The sequence below is a fragment of the Hibiscus syriacus genome, unplaced genomic scaffold, assembly GCF_006381635.1.
Source record: "Hibiscus syriacus cultivar Baekdansim isolate YM2019G1 unplaced genomic scaffold, ASM638163v2 tig00110474_pilon, whole genome shotgun sequence".
NCBI lineage: Eukaryota > Viridiplantae > Streptophyta > Magnoliopsida > Malvales > Malvaceae > Hibiscus > Hibiscus syriacus.
In genome coordinates this window covers 1,208,717-1,234,953 of record NW_024062753.1, presented here as the reverse complement: position 1 = coordinate 1,234,953, position 26,237 = coordinate 1,208,717, and the positions used below count along the sequence as shown (strand labels likewise).

General features: G+C 36.3%; 2 protein-coding genes and 2 pseudogenes across 2 annotated transcripts; 3 read left to right on the top strand and 1 right to left on the bottom strand.

Annotated features, from left to right (window-relative positions):
* Positions 1–290: 290 nt before the first annotated feature.
* On the bottom strand, positions 291–2,918 carry LOC120128152 (chromatin remodeling protein SHL-like). Its single transcript, XM_039145909.1, has 5 exons — positions 2,799–2,918; positions 2,369–2,714; positions 1,811–1,879; positions 845–980; positions 291–446 (listed from the first exon to the last, which is right to left on the bottom strand). The coding sequence occupies exons 1-5, from the start codon at positions 2,869–2,871 to the stop codon at positions 420–422; spliced, it is 651 nt and encodes a 216-aa protein (XP_039001840.1). The 5' UTR covers positions 2,872–2,918; the 3' UTR covers positions 291–419.
* An 8,966-nt stretch (positions 2,919–11,884) lies between these two features.
* On the top strand, positions 11,885–15,320 carry LOC120128147 (annotated as a pseudogene).
* A 735-nt stretch (positions 15,321–16,055) lies between these two features.
* On the top strand, positions 16,056–17,660 carry LOC120128149 (40S ribosomal protein S25-4-like). Its single transcript, XM_039145905.1, has 4 exons — positions 16,056–16,192; positions 16,307–16,381; positions 16,492–16,626; positions 17,493–17,660. The coding sequence occupies exons 1-4, from the start codon at positions 16,190–16,192 to the stop codon at positions 17,604–17,606; spliced, it is 327 nt and encodes a 108-aa protein (XP_039001836.1). The 5' UTR covers positions 16,056–16,189; the 3' UTR covers positions 17,607–17,660.
* Positions 17,661–18,401: 741 nt separating this feature from the next.
* On the top strand, positions 18,402–19,870 carry LOC120128128 (annotated as a pseudogene).
* The last annotated feature ends 6,367 nt before the right edge of the window (positions 19,871–26,237 follow it).

The window sequence follows — 26,237 nt, the reverse complement described above, 5'->3', positions numbered from 1 at the left end:
GGAAAGCACGTAGATTTAGTTTATGCTCTGCTTCTTTGTGTAACTTAGCCATTGCACCAAAAATTGTAGAATTACATTGATGAATTTGATTTCCTTTTATTTGTCTGTGATTGATCTTGTCATATATTATGATTTTTAAGTTGCACCAATTCAATTAGTGAAATACTATAAAAATCTGGATTGGGTTGTAATAAATTTATAAATTGGAAAACAACATAGTATGCAACACAAACTTAATTTACAAACCAGAGACGAACAACTGGCTTACAACCAAAGCATAATTGAGCTCTACTGACTGGCCCCAAACCCTATAATCAGGACAGAAGGTTTTCAAACCAGTGAGTCAGTATAAACTCGGCCATCATTTAGAAAACCACTCCATTCTCTTGACAAAAAGCACTAGGCTTATGTACCCTTCTTCACCTCCGTAGCCGTTTTGTATCCACCTGTAACACAGTGTCGATGTTTGCACAAATACACACACTTGTTCATGGTGGGAACAAAAATCCATTCATGTAAACATAAGACTCCAAGTTATTCTCAATACAAAAAATGATATAATCAGCGGCCTCTAGGATCTCTTTAAGGTGTGAGCTCTAGATTCATACGAGAATTTTATGTAACAATGTTCAACAACATGTACTCTCTTTTTCATGTTCGAGTGTCGGATGCAAATTTGTTCAATTTCTTCCAAGTTTTTTTTTATGTATTTGATAAAAGCTTGGTTGTGTGGTAGACACGGGTTTTGGGTTTTGGAAATGGATACTTTAAGAAATTGATTAGTCGAAGCATCATAGAGTAAAGGCTACCGAGAAGGAACATAAAGAGAACGGAATACGAATACCTTTGTATTCGAGTGTCTGGAATTGGCATGGGAATTCCGCAACTTCTTCTGACCTTCAGGTAAACAAGTTTCACAGAAGAAGTGATCAAGCCTTTTCGCCTCCTCTTCCGTCATTTCTATACAAGCAGGGTGAAACCTGAATCAAAAGTATATGCTGAACATGGCAACCGTTTTTACACCATACTGTATAAATCCGCTGTATTTTATTCACAGAAGCTAACAAAGAAAGAGCCATCGAATCAAAGTATCATGCCCGACATGGATACTTAGAGAAAAAAGAAATTCAAGTGTTGAAACTCCAGTTATAAAACATCTAAGGAATCTGTCATAGCTAGAAAAGTGTTACACCAGCACTCAATTCCCTCTGAACCGGAAACACACTAGGCCGTTTCGGGGAACTCCAAGAATCGATTGAAACCCTCGGTTTCGGAGCATTCTCTCAAAGGGGTAATCTCGTTATATGAGTCTAACATCTTTTAAGCTGGACCGTTAAGTGCTAATAATAGGAGGTTCACTGTCCGACACGATGTAAGAATAAAGGAATAAATCAAGATTGTTAGATGTCGAATCTCCGTCTCTAATTGTCATCCTACATCTCGATTTCCAAGGAAAAAGTTGGAGGGGTTAGAGAATATAAAAAAGGAAGGAAGAACCCCGGGGAGGCATTCTTAAGAGATTCCCAACATTCCAACAACCAGAAAGAAAGTCAATCTCAATACTCATTATCCGATCTGTAAAATCGGCTCTTCGACCAGACATTAATTGCAGCTTACCAGTCTACCATTGTCTCTTAATTAATTTGACCACCTAAAATTATCAGTCGTTATACGTGAACAAAAACCATTATGGGGAGAACTCGTGCTCATATTTTGAACAGCTTCATACAAAATATTAATCCACAAATCGTCACATATAAGATAAAAAACTAAACTAGTCGGCTAAAATAACCCAAAGCATCCAACCTACCAGTCACTGCAGCCTTCGCACTGAACCATTAGATCGTCAGGATTGTAAGGCATCTCACATTTGCAGTAACTGCCAACATTAAGTAAAACCTCAACAACCCCAACCTATAATATGCTAAAAGAAACCCTTTAATTTTGAATTTAAGCAAGTAATGGTGTCTATTGAATGAATGAAAATGAACAAGTTCTTTTAACAATTTCCCAAAACTTTAATTAAACCAAGTATTGCTATTAATTGAAACCAACTAAACCTTTTCATATACTTCGAGACAAGAACAATGCAGCTCAAAATGCACAAATTTAAGCAATTAACTTACAACTGTTCCGTACATAAAATTTTAACCATTTCCTTTTCTAATATTCAAGCCAATGTATAACCAACTTCTTTTTTACTTGTCGAGTGATTAACTAATCAAAACATAACTAGAATTTTTTTTTAAAAAATGATCATTAAGTCACTAGAATATCAATTTGGTGGGAAAATGAAAACCATTAGCCACTCAGAAATTAAAAAATATAGTAAAAGTAAAATGAAAATACTGAAGGAAAAATAACTTACACGGCCACACGATCAGGATTGAAAGCACCGGTGCAGGAATTGTACTCGAAACGACAGAAGTAGTCTTCGTTTCCAACAGCATCAAGCTTGGTATAGCTTTTGAAGCTATGAACCGTACACTTCGCTTCAATGGTATCAACGCTTTGCACGTCGTAATGATCAGAGGAGAAAATCTCCTTAGAACCGTGGAACTGCCTCCTGCCTCCGATCGACTCCTCCGGCCGATAATACCACTTCACGTGTACCTTCACGTTTCCCCCACGTGTGTCCGCCTCGATCCGTTCGATTCTCGCCACGTATTGCTGTTTCGATCGCTCCGCTGGTCGCATCAACACGCAATCCCCCGCTATCAATTGCCACCACAACTTTTAGGGACACCACAAAAAAAAACTTATTATTGCTCTCATCTTATTTAGTTCTTAAGGCTTACCTTTAATTGTCTTATTGATTTGCCTAAGTGTATAAGACTCGATAGCTCTCCTCGGAGCTTTGCCTTTGGCCATGGCGGAGCAATTTTCTTCGGGAAACAGATATTGCGAATTTGACGAAAAAAGAAGATTTTGAAATAATAATTATTTTAAAAACTTTTATATTTTAGATTTTGGCAGGGAGTTTAGATTCAGTGTTTGTCGGGGGAATTTGTTGTTGTCTGCTGGGAGTTTAATCGACGTTGGATGGGTTTAAAGTGGGGACATGATTGAAATTATGGTAAAAGTTTGAGGGGTTTTAGGGGAGGATAAGCGAGAATCCACGTAAAAGGATGATTAGATTTGAGACGAGGGAGCGTGTTTGTACGGTGGCGTTTCATGTCGCGGGAATCTGGGAGTACGGATTCTATGCAACCAACTTTACATTGACAAAGTGTTGTAATTCCCTCTGTCGTTGCCACGTAAAAGTAAGAAAGTTTATTCTTTCTTCTTCTTTTCACATTGGAAGAAGAAAGTAATACCAAATATATTACAAATCAAAAACGCATTCACTTTGATTCTATATAAATAAAACCTTACGTTTGGGGAAGATTGTTCCTCAAAGCATACAAGGATTCATTTCACTTTGATTCTCCATTTAATATTCGACATGTGAAATTTAAGCATAATGTTAGTTACCGGTGTATTTTACACTAATTTTTGTACGATAATATGTACAAAAATAATTCAATCTGAATATGAAAATCATGCAATTTGGCTCTTCTATATTACATTTTTGTCCATTATTATTAGATTTGGTTTTCTCCTATTACTCTTCTCTTCATTATCATGTAATGCAAGTTTAATCATAATTCATAACTTACTTTATGTTTAATAATAGGTCGTGTGTGCAGTGAAAAATATAATAAACTGGATATTAACTTCGAATTTAAATAATTTAATATTTATCTTATGATCTAACATAAACCTTTAAAATATAAATTTAAATGGAGTGATGAAATTGAAATTAAATTAGACTTAAATAAAAATTGGGAATATCAATCAAAATTTAATGTAATTTTGTAACTCTCAAATCTCAACCTAAATTCCCACTTTCAAGATTGGAGTGTTTATGGAAATAGAGGATGCCATGTTATTTATTTCTTTAGGTTAAAGAGGTTGGAAATAATGGGATGGTAAAATCACACTGTTAGCATTGATCGAACATAATAATAAAAAATAAATAATCGAATAATTAGAATCTTGTTGTAGTGAAACCATTGCCTTAGAAATAAATTCGTCCCGTTGTGTGTAATCGCTTCAACAAGAGGATTGTCCCTCGAGGTTAGCACGATCGCTCGGAGATTTTATACACCTGAGATTGGAGTGTACTGCTGATAGTATTGCTCTTCTTCATCGAAAAACAGAGAATGCTTAGAAAGCTTTGAGAGAGGATACGTGAGTGTTGAGTGAGTGTTGAGAGTGTGTTGAGAAGCTAACAAAGCTTCTCTATTTATAGGCTAAGTTCAGAGATAAAATCGCCCAAGGAAAAAATCATATATAAATATGATTTAATTTTCGAATTTAAATATGTTGTGACTGCTTATCATAAACGACCACAAGGCGGACGGATTGCGACAGCAGTGCGAGATGATCTCTTGTTCTGTGTCACTCAACAAGGGAGGAAAAAATATATATTATAAATACCTAAATTAGTAGTATTTCCTAACTCTATGTGCGGTAGTGTCTAAGCATTACTGACAAAAAATGACATTTTGGGGGGTTTTTTCAAGGTTCGAAAGTCTGGACGAGAGATAGTTAAGCGTTTACCATTGACAATCTTTAGCTGATTTTTTTTTACTTCTTCAATGCCCAAAACAATATCTAATCAAAATTTAAAAAATAATAGATAGTAAACGTTTATAGTTCACAACTTAAAATTCTAGTTATTATAATTTAATCAGATTTTTGGATAAGTAATTTATATTCCATCCAAGAAAGCAGCCTAGCTACTAGAGTAAACAAAGAACCTCAATACAGACCCCAGTTCAAGTATAAATGGCTATTAACATCCTCAATCCTAGGACATCCAAATCTACACAACTTGACTCTAACATCCTCTTTTATGCTATTTACGACTACATCAACCGAGCGAGTCGAGCCTCGAAAGAGTCTATGATTACGCTCCTCCCAGACAAAATACAGCAGACCAGTACAAGCCAACTTCATGATACGAACTCTGATGGATTTGCCCTTCAAGTTTACAATCAACCAATTGAAAATGTCACCCCAACTGTTAAGGTCATAACGAATATCACAAGCGATTAAAATAATCCCCCACACTTCTTTTGCAAAAGGGCATTCAGCAAAAAGATGATCGCGAGATTCAATGCCAGAGCCACACAAACCACATACATTGTCAATATCCAAACCAAACCGAACAAGCCTGTCTTTAGTAGGCAATCTGTCGAGAATGACCATCCACGAGACAAGAGAGAATTTTGGAATGTGAGCAGGGAACCAGATCAGTCTATGCCAGTTTACCTTCGCCTTGCAATCCCGGATATTGTCCCAAATCCATTTTCCGTTAATAAGACTCCAGTTGGGGCAAGGGAGGAATAAACGTCTAGCCTCCTCCCGCATACTCAGAAGCTTGCTCAGGATCCAACTGAAGTGAGCTTTACACTCAACATCCCAAAAGCTAACTGATTTGAAACAATATTCATTGATCCAGGCAATCCACAGAGAGCCTTCATTAGCCAAAATGTTCTTAATAAGGAGCAAACAACAAGCTTTATTCCACATCACAAGGCTTCGAAGACCCAAACCACCCTCAGACTTTAAGGAGCAAATATGGCTCCAACCCACACGAGCCCCTTTAGCTGAAGAATCACTGCCTTTCCAGAAAAAACACATACAGAGGCATTCAATATCCTTAATAACACCCTTGGGCAGAACCAATTGCCTACTCCAATAGTTAAAAATACTGAATAAAACAGATTTAATCAATTGGAGCCTACCACCATAGCTCAGGTTCTTGTTAGACCAAATCCTGAGCTTGTCCTTTATCTTGGTCAAAAGTGCTTCACAGTCTTTGCCAGTGAGCTTGCGGTCACCAGGGGCACACCAAGATACCTCACAGGCAGTTGTCCCACCCTGAACCCAATAACCATTTTGATATGTTCCAAGTCAAACATGTTCACACCACAAGCATATAATTCTATCTTTTGGGCATTCAGTTTAAGACCCGAAAGCTCATAGAACTTATCTAAAGTGCATTGCACTCCCAGCACAGCGTCCAAAGAGCCATGACAAAAAACAAGAAGATCATCCGCAAAGCATAGATGAGTGAGAGATATTCTTCTGCATTTGGGGTGGAACTTAAAAATACCATGCTTAGCAGCAACATCTAAGAGAGATGACAAAACATTCATGGCTAAAACAAATAGGTAAGGAGATAAAGGATCTCCTTACCTAATCCCCCTACCTCCTTTAAAGAACCCCACCAAGCTACCATTTAAGGAAAAAGAGAACATAGGTGTAGTAATACAGGCCTTAATCCAATTACAGAAAGTACAAGGGAGACCCATAGCAGTAAAAACCTTCAACAAGAAATCCCAACTAACAGAGTCAAAAGCCTTCTGTAAATCAACTTTGATTGCACATCTAGGAGAAAGGCTCTTTCTAGAATAGCCTTTAACAATTTCCTGAGCTAGCAAGGTGTTATCAACAATGTTCATGCCTTTAACAAATGCTGACTGACTAAGTGATATCATACTAGGAAAGAAAGGAGCAAGTCTATTGACTAGAATTCTTGTAATAGTTTTGTAAACTACTGAACAACAAGAAATAGGCCTGAATTCTTTAGCAAGACATGCATTAAGGGATTTAGGAACCAAAACAATGGTAGTGGCATTGAATGCAGGCAACAAACAGGAGGTCTGGAAAAAATACCTCACAACAGAAGTGAAATCAGCACCTAAAATATCCCAGGCAGCCTTGAAAAAACCAGAGGTGTACCCATCAGGACCCGGGCTCTTGTCCTTACCTTGCTTAAACAAGGCCTCCTTAACCTCCATATCAGTCACTTCACTAATTAAACAATCAACATCTCCTTCTGGTAGGGAGTAGTTTAACAGGCCTTTCAGATCTTCAATAGAACTACTCTTGACAAGAGGGTCCTCAACTCCAATTAGACTAGTGAAAAAACTTAATAGTTCAGCAGCCATGCCCTCAAAAGTGTCATAAAATTGACCATCTTCACCTTTAATTACTCTAATGGTATTTCTTTTCTTATTGGATTCGACCCTCTGATGGAAGAATTTAGTATTGAGATCTCCCTCATTCAACCAATGCATCTTAGCTCTTTGTCTATAGAACTCAGACTCACCTACTTCCAAGTTAACAAGCTCATCATAGACTCTTTTCTCCTCATCAACTCTTCTCTGCTCAACATGAGTCAAATTAAAAATCTGAATTTGCTCCAACTCAGATCTTTTACCCTTCACTCTACCAGAGATGTCAGAATAAAACTCCTTATTGAGCTCTTTTAAGAGAGGCTTAAGCCTTCTCATTTTACTAAACAGAACTTGCATGGCAGAACCTGCACAGTGCACTTGCCATGAGTCTTTAACTATTGTCAGGAATTTGTCATGTGAAGACCAACAATTAAAGAACTTAAACGGTTTAGGCTTCTTAATCAAAATACCCTTTTGAGACCATAAAAGCCCAAGGCAATGGTCAGAGACCCCCTGAGCTTTGAATTCCACAAAAGAATTAGGATAATCCAACAACCACTGAGAGTTAACCAAAATCCTATCTAGCTTCCGAGCTAAAAAAGAACCCTCCTTCCTATTTGACCAAGTGAAGATAGGCCCAAGGAAAGGATGGTCCATCAGATCAAGCTCCTCCAAGCAGTCCTGAAACTCCTTCATGTCAGTAGAATTATGAACTCCCATAACATCGAAGTCTGAACTTTCCTCAGCTCTGGTAATTATGTTGAAGTCCCCACCAATCACCCAAGAAGAGGATCCAATAGCATTCTTGACAGTCTTCAAATGCTCCCAAAGACCTCTTCTAGTACCACCACTGTTGTACCATAAACAACAGTAATAACAGTTTGAAAACCATCCATAGTGTCAATAATAGAGATGGCCTGATCACATCTTCTCAACACAGAAAAAGACAGCTGCCTCTTCCAAATAATCCATAATCTGCCCCCATCAACACAATCATAATTTTCAACTAAATTCCAATCAGCAGAGAAAACAGTGGAAAATTTGGCTGAATTATCCCTTCTAATCCTAGACTCCATAAGACAAATAACATCCACTTCACAAAAATCCAACCTCTTAAGCACTTTCGCCTGTTTTAGGGGGTTATTAATCCCCCTAACATTCCAAAAGCTTACTATCATTATCAAGAGGAGGAAGGAACATCACAGCCAGGACCCAAAGACACCACATTACTCTTCACTTTATCCAAATAATCCCACTTCTTAGCCTTAATCGCATTAAGTAACAAAGCTACACCAATGGAAGCAGCCCTGGTCTTCCTGGGGCCATCCACCAAGTTTCCTACCTTACTAGAGGAACCAACATTCTCTTTTTTCTTACCCCTAGTCTTCTTCTTCAGAGAATCCTGAAGAGAAGGAAATTCACTAGGCTTGACAACTCCCTCGACCCCCAAGTTGCTAACAAGCCCACTAGAGTCACTATTATGATCCTTCAAAACAGAAGACTGGTCAACAGTAACAAGTTGCATGGGACTAGACCCCAGACCAACAAGATGGATGACCTCACTAGCTTCCTGAAGATCTTGGACAGATGATTCCATGGCAGTTCCAACCTGGAGATCAGAACCATGATCAACAGAAGTAAGATTCTCACAAGTAGCTTCACCAATAGTAAACAGAGGTTCCTTACTACCAGTCTCATCAGAATGGGTGACTTCTTTCTTCCTCCAGACTTGAACTTCCTTAGGCTTAACAGAAGTTTGCCTAATCTTAGTACACGAGCTAACATGATGCCCAAACACTTTACAGGTAGCACAGGACTGAGCCATCCATGGCACATGCACTTCTATTTCCACAAACGACCCATCCTTAAGCATTACATGAATAACATCAGGGAGAACACTGCCAGCGTCAATCTCAACACACAGTTTAGCAAATTCTAGCCTCTCACGAGATGCAGTGATGGAATCCATAAAAAGATGATTACCTAATGCACTAGCTATGTAACTAAGTCCTTTTTGAGTGTAGAGCTCAAGCGGGATATTATAGAGTTGAACCCAGATAGGCATTAGTGCTAGGTCAAAATTGAGTCTCTGCAATCCAGGCTCCCACCTCCTTAAAACCAGAGGTTTATTCTGGATATGCCAGGGACCGTTATCGAGCACCCAATCCCTCAGATTAGCATCCGTAAACGAAAACACATAGAGGTTAGGACCAGCTAAACTAACCTTCACCTGCGAAGATTTCCCCCAAATCGAAACGATTATACGCTGCAATGAAGAAAATCTTGGAGCCACGCCAATGAACTGACCCACTAGGGCATGATTCCAATCAGCAATGCCTTCCTCAATTACCTCAAGAGGAGGCTTAACCGCAACAGCTCCATCATGAATCTCAGGGGGGAAAAATCAAGCGACTGATTCTTCGAACCCACAAATAAATTCCTCCAATCAAGACTCAAACTCGACGAATCCATACCAAAGAAACAAAAACAACTACAAAAAAATCTCTGCTAACAAGACCGCAGAAGAAATCAGAAGCAAAGAAGAGAAACCGAGGACCCATTAGGCCGGCTAACGTGCGCCCAGAGAAACTTCATTTGGCCTCCTTTATCTTTTATCTTTATCATTATCCAAGTTTCATTTTGCAGTATAGTTTAATCAGATTTGTTTTATTAAAAATATTGAGAAATAATTGAAAATCCTAAACATTTTAATAAAAATGCTTTTGATGTTTAAAGTGGCATTTTAAATAAGCCTTATATGAATTCCACAATTTGAGCATCATTTTAATAAATAAATAACGAGAGGGTTTTGCCTGATCGACAGGGATGGTTAAACATTGTCAAAGTAGGGAAAGCTACATATGTTTGTAGTGATGGGCTACCAAACTCATCCAATTACTTGTCATTTGCTTTGTAGTTATTAAGACCCCACCAAAATCCAATTGAATAACCAAATGTGGCCAACTGTAAAATTCATGACTGAATCATAATTACCTATTTACCCCTAACTATAAACATGTTTTTTTTTTCTGTAAAAGTAAAAACATTTCTAAGTATTAATAGCTACTACCCCTCCCCCTCGAATCGACAGTAAGATATCAAAACAATGTCCTATCGACACATTAGCCGCAACAATAATATATCAATAACTACTACCTATTTATTGTCTTCTTCAAATATTTTATGATTATTCAGACATATCATATAAGATTGTAATAAGATATAAAAAATGCTGTATAATATCAATTATAGACATATTAAAACTTATATTGACATACAAACACTAATATAAAATATACATGTATTATAAAATTATAATTATTTGTTATATTAATAATGGAAAATGCTTTAATATATTGTCATAGTCATACTAAAACTTCTACAAGCATACAAACACCAATAATGAAATTATTGTTCTTCCTATAGATTATGGGTTTGAGTACAAGTGACTGTTAAGGTGATTGAGCGTTTGTAGTCAAATAGTTGAAAATATTTAGAACATATATTACTTTGTAATCACCTTATTTTAATAAAAAATAATTAATTAAGTCCTCTAATTGAGCAATATTTTTTAGTGACCATTGTAAAGAATAATAATCTATATCATTAATCTAACAATTAAAAAGTATAAGAATTTTTGTACAGCAGAATTTGCGAATTATTGGTTGTTGTTAACCAGTGACGAAACCATGATTAAGTTCAAATAGATAAGGTATAATGAATAACAAAAAATGGAAAGGGGTAAAATCAAAATAAATTAAAACTTGAAGGTGTAAATAAGTATTTATCTATATATATTTTAATGACAAAATATAGGAGAGACAGTGGCCCCGGGACATAAATAGCTCCGTCCCTATGTTAAGGGCTATATTTGTAATTATTTAAAATTTTGGCAAAAAAAATATAAAACAAATAATTTATTAAAGAAAAAAAAAAGGTAAATAAGACCAAAAAGAGGTGGCAAAATAGCATTTACACAATATAAATTGAAAAGCTCATGTAGTCATTTTCGTAGTAATAAAACAATTAATAAAAGCTAGAATAAAATAAAAATAGGCGGCAGTGATACTCCGCGTCAACCTGTGTTTTTTGGATTTTTGCCCTCTCTTCCTCTTCCCCACTCCAACTTTCACTATTTATTTTCCTAATTTCTCTCTCTTTTTCTTTCTTTTTAATATTTTCCTAGTTGCAGAAGAAGTAGCCGGGGCCTTTCACCGTTTCTGATCGAAGATTGTGTTTCCGCCTCCGATTGGTGGGTAACTCATTCGCATTTCTCTCTCTCTCTCTCTCTCTATTTTTAAACTTGGTTCCGGAGAGGTGATTTGGTGGTCTGGTTCCGTAAAATTATGGTAGAAATATTTTAGTATTTAAAACAGTTGCATGTTTGGTAGAGGCGTGATTATTGATGACTGTTTCTTTTTCTTTTTAGTTTTATTTGTTTACCTTTTAACTTACTCTGGAAATTCTCGTGTGCCGTCGTCATTATTTGTTAGAAATGTATAGGAGTTTCCTCTTGCATGCATCGTTAGTAGATGCCTTTTTAAGTCCTGAGATCTTTTGTTTTAAAATGGCTATGAATTTTTGGATTTTGATATGTTGAAATATGATTTTTGTGTGTGCTGATTTTAGTGACTTCTGATTGCTATGTAATGGGGTTGACCTTGATTAAATAGTTGTTTTCATTTCGAAGGACCTTTCTTTTTACTCTTCTATTGGAATTTGGATACTTCCAGTAAATGCTTGGTAGATTCCCTTGCCTGGAAGGTTTATTCCTGGATTTTAATTGTGCTTTTGAGTCTTAATTTTTATGTTCTTCACATTGATTTTTGACCTCGATCTTGTTTCTGACATGGGTTCTGCTGCACTTCCAGAAAAATTGTCTCTTTTGTTTACAGTTGCTAGCCTTCATCCTTGAGCTTCTGTTTGGCTTTTAGTTGGGTTGCCTGCTGACACCACGATGGATATTTCTAATGGCAATGCAAAGCCTGATCCACAGCGGACTTACCAAATTGTTGTGGCTGCGACTAAAGATAAGGGTATTGGCAAGGATGGGAAGTTACCTTGGAAACTGCCTTCTGATCTCAAATTCTTCAAAGAGATCACTCTGACTACATCAGACTCTGGGAAAAAGAATGCTGTAATAATGGGTAGAAAAACATGGGAAAGTATTCCCCTTCAGCATCGGCCTCTTCCAGGTCGCCTTAATGTTGTTCTGACTCGGTCAGGAAGTTTTGATATTGCAACTGCTGAGAACGTTGTTATATGTGGAAGCATGACCTCTGCTTTGGAATTATTGGCTGCATCACCTTATTGTCTTTCAATCTAGAAAGTTTTTGTCATAGGTGGTTGCCAGATATTTAGGTGCGGAACCTATTTTTTAAAATGTTTTGCAAAATCTTTTGTTCAGTTATTTTTCTTCCCCTCTCTTATATGCCCAAATGTATAATGCAGGGAATCCGTTAATGCAGCTGGATGTGATGCTATTCACATTACAGAATTTGAGACAAGCATTGAATGTGACACTTTTATGCCTGCCATTGATTCCTCTGTATTTCAGCCATGGTGCTCTTCATTTCCCTTGGTGGAAAACAACATTCGGTATTGCTTCACGACTTATGTTCGTGTGAGAACCTCAACAGTTGAACAAAACAACCAGAGCTGTGATCTGGTCTTTGATAATAAACCAGATACTGATAAATTTGAGGTAAAGAAGTTCTCTTTCCTGCCCAAGACCATTTTTCAGAAACATGAGGAGTACTTGTACCTGAATTTGGTTCAAGATATCATCTGTGATGGTAATCTTAAGGACGACAGGACTGGGACTGGTACTTTATCAAAGTTTGGTTGCCAGGTAATCTAAGGAATCTTGTTAGAGTCCTGATGTTTTTTGCTTGCGGAAATAGGTTTCAATCGATCTTTTTGTTTCTGATCACTGATCTGAATATTTATTTTGTTGTCCATAGATGCGATTCAATTTGCGAAGAACATTTCCGCTTTTGACAACTAAGGCATATACATTATCATTTTTATTATGTTTATGTAATGGAGTTATTTCATTTGAATATTATTTTCAGTGTTAAGTAGACAGTTAAAGTGATTTTCATAAGTGTTGCTTCGTCTGCAGAAAGTATTTTGGCGAGGTGTTGTAGAGGAGTTGCTCTGGTTCATCAGTGGTTCAACTAATGCCAAGGTGATAATTTCTTGAGCAACATGAACATGCACCATTTACATTGCTAAACGTCTTTATGCTCTGATGGGATCCACTTTTTTCTGTTGACATTTGATTTGTTTCAGAATAGTCCATTTATTTTGCTTGGGCCATCAAACAATTTTGTCGTCCAGATGAACTGATCTTATTTGCAGGATGGTTGAATTAGCAACTGCTGGTTTTCTTTTGATATATGAGAGCTGAGGGTTATGATTCGTTCTAAAATATTTGCATCACTAACAGGTCCTTCAAGAAAATGGCATTCACATATGGGATGGTAATGAATCCAGGGACTTTCTTGATAGGTATTATTTGACTATTTTGCTATTCATTTCTTGTTGAACTAAGTACTGCTTTCTTCTTGTTGCTAACTTGCGTTTGAATTGCAATCACAGCATTGGTTTGACTAATAGGGAGGAGGGTGACTTGGGACCTGTGTATGGGTTTCAATGGAGACATTTTGGTGCTTGGTTGGTGGATTTTGAATTTTACTATGCTTGGCTGGTGAATGCTGATCCATTTTTCTGCAAGATGTTTTACCTGTATCTGTGATACTTTCCAGGTATACGGACATGCATGCTGACTACACTGGACAAGGATTTGATCAGTTGTTAGACGTCATTGACAAAATTAAGAAAAATCCAAATGATAGAAGGATTATACTCTCAGCTTGGAATCCTTCTGATCTCAAACTGAGGGCACTTCCACCTTGCCACATGTTTGCCCAAGTCAGTATCAAATAGTGAGCTTGTGTCTCTTTCTTTTGTACTTAAAAAATAATACTTTCCAATATGAATGTTGCAGTTCTATGTAGCCAATGGGGAGTTATCTTGCCAAATGTATCAGCGTTCTGCTGATATGGGATTGGGCGTGCCATTTAGCATCGCATCTTATGCTCTCCTGACATGCATGATTGCTCATGTTTGCGGTATATTGTCATCTTATGCTGTTAAGGGTTATAAGGTTTGCTGGAAGAAGCAAGAATGACTATCTTTTCTAGTAACATTTTTATAGCGTTGCTTTCTTGTATTATAGACTTGTAGAGAATAAATTAGTAAATGGGATAAATAAATAGAAAACCTGCTAAGTCTAGACTCTAATGGATTGGATTAAATTGTGAATGGTACCTACTTCTCTGAGATGACATCATGACAACCCTTGTCTTGTAAGAGCCTTTATTAATTTCTTCTATTGTGTACAGATCTCGTTCCTGGTGATTTCGTCCACATGCTTGGTGATACACATGTTTATATCACCCATGTTAGGCCCCTGCAGGAGCAGCTTCAGAAACTGCCTAAACCTTTTCCATTGTGTCTGGTGAATTAATCTTAAAACCATGCAACCTTGTAACTTCTAAAGCATGTTCTTACCATGTTAAAATGCAGATTTTGAAGATCAATCCCGAGAAAAAGAACATAGATTCCTTTGTGGCATCTGATTTCAAACTCATGGGCTATGATCCTCACGATAGAATAGAGATGAAAATGGCTGTCTAGAGCTTTGTTTTAGTTTCAGCAAACTCAGGCTGCAGTCGAATTCTAGGGAGCATCTGCTCTGTTTTTAGGTAAATTTATGACCCTATAAACGTGCATTTGATGATTAGTTTCTTTCAACCGGTTTCTCTTGTGCCATAATTACGGTGTGAGAGCCAGATGCTAGGAGTTGTATGTAGTTGGTATGATCCTTGCTTTTGAAGTATTCATGTCATATATATGGTGTTACTCGGAGAAGGAAAAAATTTGAAAATACCCATGTTAGATTTTTTTTTTCCTTTTTAATTTAGCACTCACATCATACCCGAGACCGAGACTGAATGTTCTGGTATATAACATTTCAGGGCAATTTACTGGAGGCTTATGCTGATGTAGAGACCTACCGTTCACTGATAGCAGAAAATTGAAAAACCAATGCTTCTTTTTTTCTTTGTTTTTTAGTTGGATAGAATTGAAGGGATGATATGATATGTAAGTGAGAATCCTTTAGTTCCACATTATTCTTGAATGGTGGTTCTAAAGAGATTTAGGATTACTCTGTATTTTCGAGGGGTTTTTCCTCTAATGCTTGGCCAAACATATTGTGGAAAATAGACTGAAATTTGGAAGACCAAAGTTCAGTGCTTTATTGGTTGAATTAATTAGTTTTATACCTTATTACTTGACATGAGTTATGTCAATAATCCGAGAGGATTAAGATCACAAATGATCAACATATGGTATTAGAGCAACAGCTCATCAATGAAACAGCTAGAGCTACGCATTTATCGGTCTAAAGACATTGGTTTTAGACAATCTTGCGTAAAGGTAAGTATCTTTTAGAAAAAATTTCAATCGTTTGACAATGAATGTTTATATATTCCTATAAATATTATGTTCGAATCCAAATCTCAAGAGATATATATAATTCTTTAATTATTAAGGCCACTTGGTTATTTAGTTATTATTAATTATATTTAATAAAATATATGTAAAAAATAGTATATAATTAAGAATACTAAAAATTAATAATGTATTATTCATTCAAATAAATTAATATTTTATTTATTTTATTTTATTTCGAAAAATATAAAAACTAAAAGTTATGTTAAATTATATCGAATTAAATTTTTAGATAATATTTAAATTAAATTTAGAGTAAATAAATTTTTTTAAAGATAAATAAAATTAAAATTTATTATTAAATTATCGAGTCAAATTTAAAATTGAATATAAAAAAGATGAAGCTCGTTATCCAATAATTTACGTTTTAATTTACAGATTCTTCTAACTAACCCAACAAACAGATCTGGTATCGAAATTGTATTTATTTGTGAGGTTATGGGGTTTATGTTATGAGTTTGGGCCGTCTACAACCAACCCAAACCCTAGTCCCACTAAAAGCCAACCCTTTTTACCCTCCTTCTAAAAGCGCACCCAAATCTAAAAGCGCCCTCATCTCTTCCCCCTTCTTTCTTCATTTTCAGCAGATCCCAATGGTTTGTTCATCTCCTTCTCTTCATTCTTCAATACATTCTGATTTTTATCTTCTTTAAAGATACAAATCCAACGTTGTTTTAGATTTGTAAATTGTAACCATCTTGTTTTTGCAGGCCCCAAAGAAAGACAAAGCCCCTCCTCCATCATCCAAGCCTGCAAAGTCTGGAGGTGGCAAGCAGAAGAAGAAGGTCAGTTCATTTTTGCTATCTATTTGACGGGGATTGATTTTATGCAGTTTTAGAGTTGGATATGATTTGGGTTTCTTTCTTTTTTCCTTTACGTTTTTGGGTATTAACAGAAGTGGAGCAAGGGAAAGCAAAAGGAGAAGGTCAACAACATGGTGCTGTTCGACCAAGCTACTTATGATAAGCTTCTCGCCGAAGCTCCTAAATACAAGCTCATCACTCCCTCTATTCTCTCTGATCGTTTGAGGGTACTTTTAACTCTCTTTTTTACCTCTTTTTGTGTTTATCGTTTTTATTTGTAAATTGTTCCTTTGTACGGTGTTTTCCCTTGATTTTGCATTTGTGAATTGTGATGCTATTAGATCTTGTTTATCTGGATGTGGAGATCTAATTTGTTCATTTGGTTACGTAAATTGTGATACTATTAGTTGTTGATGCTACATGGAACCGAATGATGTGGTTTTGTCCAGGGATTTATTCATGTTCTTGAATATAGTGCCTAGTATAGCTTACAAAAGTTGAACATTGTGGCACTGGCAGCTAAAACCACTGAATGCCAATCTAAAGTAAATTTCGGATCAACTCTTGTTTTCCGATTAATATGCATAAAGAATTCATTCTTTCAAATTGTCCATCTCTCTAATCAAGGCTTCAATAGAGTTAGATGTTATTTGTTTCTCTGGTTACTGTTATATATATATATATATGGCTGTTTCTAAATGCATGTATGAGTTATATAACATGAATCTGTATTTGGCCATTTAAGTCAAATATCGTCTTCTTGTTCCTCACATGGATTTCTTCGATTAAGGGATTTTCAGGTATTTATCTAGGTTCTTGATTATAGCCTGTAATATAGCTTAAGAAAGTTAAACATTATCTTAACGGGAGCTAAGATACCTTTGAAATGTAAGTCGAATGTATCTTTGGGATGAACTCTTTCTGTTTGATTACAATGACTGTAAAGCTTTAGTTCTTTTGAATCAACTGTTTCTCTGATTAAGGTGTTTGGCATACACTTGATTCATTGTGTGCTTCTTGATGTATGTGTGAATTCATATTACATGAATCTGCATCTGGATAGTCTTAATATTGTTTTGTTTGTGCCTTGCAGATTAATGGATCACTTGCTAGAAAGGCTATAAGGGAATTGATGGCAAGAGGGTCGATTAGGTTGGTTTCTGCCCATTCGAGCCAGCAGATTTACACTAGGGCTACAAACACCTAGATTTTTTTGTTATAATTTTCCTTAATTAGTCATATATGGTATCGCCTTTGCTGAGTTTGACTTGTGCAAATGGTTCCTTTTGTTTAAACTTAAGACCATAGTTATCCTTGTGATTTAAAGGATGATTTTTGAGATTTTGTTGGGCTCAGTTTTCCCAAATAAGACTGATTGGTGGTCTAAACACTTGCATCTTAGCATTGCATTTTCATGTTTCGTTATTGTATGGGTAAATTGATGCCAATAAAGGGCATTTACGAACCAACACTTGTTTCAAGTTTACACATGTATAGCATATATTGTCAGACTTGTCTAGAAAAGCACATTTAAAAAACAGATCAGTTTTTCATATTCCAACTTTAAAATTTGTCTTTCATAAGCAATCCACTAAGAATGAATAATCAGAAACATGTAAAATGCGTAGGAATCGATAATCAAATCGTATTGTATAGTATGGTTTTTCATATTATTTTAATAAGTCATTATTATTACGTTTACCGATATATTTGAATTAGAACAAAAAGATAAAGGAAATGATAAGAAGGCATATTCCGTTGTTTACAACGACCGTACTACCCTGATCAAGTCGCCTTGCTGTTCCGTTCAACGGTATTAAATAATAGGGTAAATTACACTGTTCCTTGTTGAACTATACTCTCTCTCTTATTTTCCTCCTCAACTTTTAATTTTTCTAATTTCTTAGTGAACTTTACAAATTGAATTATTTTGCTCATTCACTTGTTATCTCTCTAACGTCGTTAACAAAAAGATTGAGGATATCACTGTTGGCCACCGCAGATGGTGGTCGTTCGGTCTCAAATTTCATGGGTCGCTTCACATCGACACCGTGAGTCCGAATGCGACCTCTATTTTGTCGAAACTTGCTTTGAAGTCCACGATTTTGAGATTGAAAGTGTGGAAGCCGAAACATTTCAATCTAGATTCACAGGGGTTGGGATATTTTCCGGTGAAATAACCACTAGATTCGGTCTCAGGGGATGAGATGAGCCAGCCCATGAATTTGGGATCGAACGACCACCATTAACGGCAGTGGCCAGAACGAAAATAGCGTGGTGGCCGGTGACATTTATTGTGTCATGTCATAACACTGTTAAATAGTTAACAACAGAGTGAGCAAAATGATTTAATTTGTAAAGTTCAGTGATAAAATTAAAAAAAATGAAAGTTGGGTGAGGAAAATAGGAGAGAGAGTATAGTTCAGTGAGGAACGGTGTAATTTACTCTAAATAATAAAATGAAAAAAATATTTATTGAAAATTAAACGACCATCTCCGAACACTTGTTTTTCCTCCTCTATTAATTGAAAATGAGTAGCTCTGGTGCTTTATCTCTGTGCTTACTAAAATATTGAGTTAATGGATGTTTTGGGGGAAGCTAATAAACTTGATTAGATTCTTATGTAGGGTTTGAAGTGGAGCTAATATTGAATGGAAGGGATCACCTTTGTCACAATGCTTGGAGTATGTATCAGTATTATGCGGATAAGACTACTCCTCATACAGCTTATAGGTGCCCTTGTTTACGGAATATTCAAGGCTTGGCCTTGGGATCTACCTCCCTGCTGAATTTGCTTATAGGATTTTTGATCCGATGAGCCTTTACTGCCTACAAAAAGGGTCTGATGAATTTAAACCATTTATTCCAAGTCTACCAGAGTTTAAGTTCTGGTAATTGAAATTTTATCTTTTTTATTTCTCTTCTGTAATGAATATATATGTCGCAGGAGTTCATTCTATTAAGGCAACGACACTGTCTGATTTTCTAGACAAAATTGAACATATTCGTAATGGATGTGATTGTTTCCCATGATAATATTTCTTCAACCATTAGGATGCTTGTTGTCTTGCTTAAGATTTGTATGAATATATGCTTTAATGAATGCATATTTAAGAATAATACTTGCTCTGTTTAATGATTTTTGCAGGTATTCCATCACCAAGGTTTTCTGCATAGCATTTATGATGACTTTCTTTTCCGTATTCCATGTTCGTGTCTTTTGGCCTATATTGCTGGATCCTTGTCTTTGTCCTTACAATGAGTCCTCAGATTGCACACATGATTAAATACATCCCATTCAACATGGGAAAGCAGGTCAGCTTCAAATTACTTTTTAACAACTGCAGCTTATCAACTACTTGTTGCTTGCTATGGCCTATGGGGTAGTTTCAGGATTGTCTGCTTGAAAGGTGACGTTATTTTCTCTTCCCTTTTTACACCGGCAAGAAAGCTTCTGCAATGGGGATTGAAGCACAAAACAAGAAGTAGCATCCATTTGTGATGATTGTTTTTCCATCTTCCAAGTAGATGCATTAATTGCTGTTGTTACGGATTTTTAACGTGCACTTACTACAAACACTGGCCCCGTATGAAGTAGATGAAATTGAATTTTTCAAAAGTTTGAGGACTAATTTAGAACGATAGTCATAGTTTAGAGATGAAAGTAGAATATTTAAAAGTTTATGAACCAATTTAAAATGAGGATCGTATTTTGAGGACATGCGATGCAATTAACCCTTAATCAAAAGGATATTATTTTGATCCATTAATATTGTTTGAGTGTCATTTTAAGTTTTTTTTAAAGTAAAAAAAAAAAGAGTATTATTTCCATAAATGGGTAATAGCTTTCAAACCCATCATAGATTTTGATCATGTTTTACTACTTTCTTGGGACCATTGTCTTGTTATGTTTCAAGAGATTACATATTTCAATCATTTGGAGCAACCAAACTACAGTAAGAGACGGGTCACTCCGCTCGGCAAAATCTCCACTGGTAAAGCTTATAAGTAGAGCATATGGTGGTCTCTAGCACAAGCCAGTAACTGCTCAACTATAAGCCATCTTTTGCTCTTTCTTTTCTAGCAATCGTTTTAGTTTAAAATTCCAAAGCGATTGATTATGGCTTCCAGCTCCGGAGATTCAAGTTCATGAACCCCGAGGCAAAACAACCTGTTCGAAATGGCATTGGCTGCGTACGACAAGGACACCCCAGATTGCTGGCACAATGTCGCCAAGGCTGTCGGCGGAAAAACTGCTGAACAAGTGAAGACACACTATCAAATCCTTGTCCAAGACGTTAACCGTATCGACTCCGGTTGTGTACCCATTCCTGATTACAAGACCACCCACGCGCACACCACCAAGAACAAGAAAGGTAATGAAATTCGAGATTGATCCTTTATTAATTTAATATTAATTAAAATTAAGATAATACTCTTCATCAGTATAATATTGATTTAATTATTATCTTACGGTTGTTATTTTTGTTGGTTTTTTTGGCAAAGTCCCACATTGGTTGTGTATAAGGAGGAGGGGAAATTCTTTTGTTATAAATAGAGCTCTCCTCCACCTTAATTAAGCATCCCACAAATATAAGTCTTCTTCTATATTAAAGGCTATTTGTATTCTTTTTTTCTCTTTGTAATATTTCCTCTATTAGTGAAATATTATTTTAGTAGTGTTCTAGGAGGTAGGCATAATTTTGGCCTAACCTCGTTAAATTTTGGTGTTCGCTTTATGTCTATTTAATAGCTATTGTCGGGTATAGTTGTTGTTAATTATTGTCCTATTAAAATTACTTATCTTGGTAGTTCTGTCTAAGGAAAGTGGGTTTTAAGAGGGACCATTGTGACCCATCCTCTTTCCTGGGAATCTACTTTGGGGTGATTTTTAGTATAATCGTTTTCACACTAGTTACCTAGATAATAGTTTTCAAGGTGAATTTGTTATTATTGGTGGAAATAAACCCGAATTCCACAAAAATTGGTATCAGAGCTCTTGATTTATTTTAGTATGCTCTGTGGTTGCTCCTTAGGCTGATCTTCCACATCAGAAAAAAAATTCCTTGGGGTAATTGACATTCCGCATTGACAGCTATTAAATAGAATTTATAATAGAAATGGCAGACGACACAAAAACATTCGCAAGAAATGCTGTGACAAATGTTAGATTTGCAGTGGAGATTTTTTTATGGCACCGATCATTTCGGCATGTAAAAAGTGAGGTTCTAGATGTCCTATTTCAGCAGGGTCTAGACATTGTTATTGAAGGAGATAACCATATGATGTTGAGGAGAAAGAATGGAAGAGGATCAATAGATTGACATGTGTTACTATTCGATCGTGTCTTTCTAGAGAGCAGAAGTATGCATTTTCTAAGAAAACTTATGCAAGTAAATTGTGGAAGGCACTGGAGGATAACTTTTTGAAGAAAAGCGGTCAGAACAAGCTCTACATGAAAAAGAGATTGTTCCGCTTCAACTATGTACCAGATACTACTATGAATGATCACATTACTAGCTTTAATCAGCTGGTGACTGATCTGATTAATATGAACGTGACTTTTGAAGACGAAGATCTAGCTCTAATGTTGATGGGATCACTTCCTGATGAGTTTGAGTATCTTGAAACTACTCTACTTCATGGGAAGGTTGATGTGTCTCTCAGTGAAGTAACTGTTGCCTTGTATAGTTATGAATTGAGAAAGAAAGACAAACAAGAAAACACAAGTGTTGAAGCAGAAGCTCTTGTTGTTAGAGGTTGTTTGAAGAGTCAGAATAAAGGAAGGAGAGGGAGATCGAAGTCAAAGTCCAGATTGAGTAAAGATTAATGTGCCTTTTGTCGAGAAAAAGGGCACTGGAAGAAAGAATGTCTCAGGCTAAAGAATAAAGGCAAACCTGAAAGAGGAAAGGTTGTCTCAGAATCAAATATGGTCGAGTATGATGATACATATTCAGATTTCGCATTCGCTGCTACGCCATCAACCAGCTGTTCCAGTTCATGGCTGTTAGATTCAACTTGTAGCCACTATATGACCCCCAATAGAGAATGATTCTTTGATTTTAAAGAACTAAAAGGTGGAATTATCTACACAACAAATAATTCCCCTCTTGACACACTTGGGATTGGTTCAATTCGCTTGAGAAATCAGGATGGATCAATGAGAACCTTAATAGGTGTCCATTATGTACCAGATTTAATGAGAAATCTCATCTCTATGGGAACCTTAGAGTCAAAAGGTTTAGAAGTGAGGGCAAAATATGGCATATGCGCTTGCAAATTAGTTTTTTTGTGAGCATTGCATCAAAGGGAAGAAGACGATGGTGAAATTTGGAATAACAATCCATGATACTAAAGGTATTTTGGATTATGTTCATTCAGATGTATGGGGGTCTTTCAAGACAACTTCATTGGGAGGAACACACTATTATGTCACCTTTGTTGATGATTTTTCCCTGAGAGTTTGGGTGTATACAATGAAGACAAAGGATGAGGTGCTAGGATTTTTCCTTAAATGGAAAAAGATGGTGGAGACTCAAACAGGTAGAAAAATCAAATGTCTCCATACAGACAATGGTGAAGAGTACAAAAATGATCAATTTCTAAAAGTTTGTGAAGAAGGTATTGTCAAACACTTCAATGTCAGATCTACACCACAATAAAATGGGGTAGCAGAGCGAATGAACCGGACATTAGTGGAGAAGGTTCGGTGTATGTTGTCTAATGCTGGGTTAGACAAAGAATTTTGGGCTGAGACTTTGGTCTATGCTTGTCACCTTGTCAACCACTTACCATCGACTGTTATTGGTGGTAAAACACCATTAGAGAAATGGTTTGGAGTACCTGCTACAGATTATGATTCCTTACATATGTTTGGTTCCACTGCATACTACCATGTTAAGGAGTCAAAGCTGGATCCAAGAGCAAAGAAGGCGATCTTTATGGGGATCACCTCTGGTGTGAAAGGCTATCGTCTTTGGTGTCTAGAAACAAAGAAAATAATCTTCAGCAGGGATGTTACCTTTGATGAATCTACCATGTTGAGAAATGTGACTTAAGAAAAATTGGAGCAGACAGGTGGAACTCTCAAACAGGTGGAGTTTGAAGGAAGCAGAATTGACCTAGCCAGTAAAGAAACTGATGATGACTCTCCTATGGTAGAAGAAGAGTCAGATGAAGAAGAGGTTCAGACCGAAGAACCTCCACAGCAACATGAATCAATTGCACTCGGAAAGGGAAAGAAGACCATTAGACAACCTGCTCGTTATGCTGATATGGTCTCTTTTGCATCACCAATTGCAATTGATGATGTTCCTGGCATTTTTAATGAAGCAGTCCAAAGTTCAGAACATAAAAAGTGGAGGATCGCCATGAATGAAGAAATGCAATCCCTTCAAAAGAATCAGACGTGGAAACTAGCTAGTCTTCCGAAGGGAAAGAAGGCAATTGGGTGCAAGTGGGTATATACAAAGAAAGATGGATTTCCTGACAAGAATAACGTCCGCTACAAAGCAAGATTGGTGGCTAAAGGCTACGCTCAAACATAGGGAGTTGATTATAATGAAATATTTTCTCCAGTTGTAAAACATTCATCCATCAGAATTTTGTTGGCTTTAGTAGCACAGTTGGATTTGGAACTAGTTCAGATGGATGTAAAAACTACATTTTTACATGGAGACTTGGATGAGGAAATCTACATGACCCAGCCAGATGAATTCAAAGTTGCTAAAAAAGAAGAGATGGTGTGCAAATTAGAAAAATCGTTGTACGGATTGAAGCAATCTCCAAGGCAATGGTACAAGCGATTAACAAGTTTATGATAGGACAGAAGTACATAAGAAACAAATATGATCATTTTGTGTATTTACGCAAGCTACAAGACGGATCCTATATATATCTTCTTCTTTATGTTGATGATATGCTGATAGCTTCCAGGAGTTAGTCAGAAATTGCGAAACTAAAGACTCAATTGAACAGGGAGTTTGAGATGAAGGATCTTGGTGAACCGAAGAAAATTCTAGGCATGGAGATATCAAGGGATAAGAAATTGAGGAGACTTTGTTTGTCTCAAAAAGAATATCTGAGGAAGGTACTAAAACGTTTTGGCATGAATGAGAAGTCAAAACCAGTTAGTACACCTCTTGCTCCTCATTTCAAGCTCGGTGCATCCATGTCACCTAAGGATGATGCAGAACGGGAATACATGTTAAAGGTTCCGTATGCAAGTGCTGTTGTTAGCTTGATGTATGTAATTGTGTATATGAGACCCGATATTTCACAGGCAGTTGGGGTTGTGAGCAAGTATATGCATGATCCTGGAAATGAGCATTGGCAAGCTGTGAAACGGATTTTGCGGTATATTCTGAATACCGTAGATGTTGGTTTTGTCTTTCAGAAGGACAAACAAGATGATCAATGTGTAGTTGGGTATTGTGATTCAGACTATGCAGGTGATTTGGACAAGCGTCGATCAACTACTGGTTATGTGTTTACATTTGCAAAGGCACCAGTCAGTTGGAAGTCCACCTTACAGTCAACAGTGGCTTTGTCTACTACAGAGGCAGAGTATATGGCAGTTACAGAGGCTGTGAAGGAGGCAATTTGACTTCAAGGGTTGCTTGGTGAATTGGGAATGGAACAGAAGCACATCAAAATGCACTGTGACAATCAGAGTGCTATTCATTTAGCAAAGAACCAGGTTTACCATGAAAGGACGAAGCACATCGATGTTCGATATCACTTTGTACGAGAGATTCTAGAAGAAGGTGGAGTCATAATCCAGAAGATTCAGACCACTGAGAGTCCTGCTGATATGTTGACAAAAGTGGTAACTGCGGTCAAGTTTAAACATTGTTTAGACTTGGTCAATATTGTTACAAATTGAAAGATGCATTTGCAGACACTACTGAATATTGGATTTTTGAGAGATGTGTGTGGAATTTGCCAAGGTGGAGATTTGTTGGTTTTTTGGCAAAGTCTCACATTGGTTGTGTATAAGGAGGAGGGGAAATTCTTTTGTTATAAATAGAGCCCTCCTCCTCCTTAGTTAAGTATCCCACAAATATAAGCTTTCTTCTATATTAAATGCTATTTGTATTCTTTATTTTTCTTTGTAATATTTCCTCTATTAGTGAAATATTATTTTAGTAGTGTTCGGGGAGGTATGCATAATTTTGGCCTAACCTCGTTAAATTTTGGTATTCTCTTTATGTCTATTTAATAGCTATTGTCGGGTATAGTTGTTGTTAATTATTGTCCTATTAAAATTACTTGTCTTGGTAGTTCTGTCTAAGGAAAGTAGGTTTTAAGAGGGACCATTGTGACCCCTCAACTTTTCTGAGAATCTACTTTGGGGTGATTTTTAGTATAATCGTTTTTACACTAGTCACTAGATAATAGTTTTCAAGGTGAATTTGTTATTATTGGTGGAAATTAACCCGAATTTCACAACAATTTTATCATTTCAGTTTATATATATTTTACATTGTATTACTTTGTCCACGTATTTTGTTTTGATGTAATCACATATATATATATGTCTATCCGTTTTACTATGGGGAATAACATGTCAAGCGAAGATCCAAGGTTTAAGCCTATGTATACATCATTTTACAACCACAGATTACTAAGAAAGTGGACTTACAAATCAAACATGTCGCCAAAGCTCGTGTTTATATATATATATATAAACATATACGTAAGTATTATACTAATAAAATATAAATTTATAAAATCATTAAAAAACATATATTCTCTAACAAATTTTCTATTAAAGTGTGATCGACTAAAACATTGAACATGATGTAAATCAATGCATAATCATTGAACATACACTTT

Excerpts from the sequence above, each read along its gene's own strand:
- LOC120128149 (XM_039145905.1), top strand. Across the intron at positions 16,382-16,491 it reads GTGGCAAGCAGAAGAAGAAG|AAGTGGAGCAAGGGAAAGCA; the intron begins GTCAGTTCATTT and ends GGGTATTAACAG. Across the intron at positions 16,627-17,492 it reads TTCTCTCTGATCGTTTGAGG|ATTAATGGATCACTTGCTAG; the intron begins GTACTTTTAACT and ends TGTGCCTTGCAG.
- LOC120128152 (XM_039145909.1), bottom strand. The coding sequence starts at position 2,871 with ATGGCCAAAGGCAAAGCTCCGAGGAGAGCTATCGAGTCTTATACACTT. Across the intron at positions 2,715-2,798 it reads AATCAATAAGACAATTAAAG|CGGGGGATTGCGTGTTGATG; the intron begins GTAAGCCTTAAG and ends GGCAATTGATAG. Across the intron at positions 1,880-2,368 it reads AATCCTGATCGTGTGGCCGT|TTACTGCAAATGTGAGATGC; the intron begins GTAAGTTATTTT and ends TAATGTTGGCAG.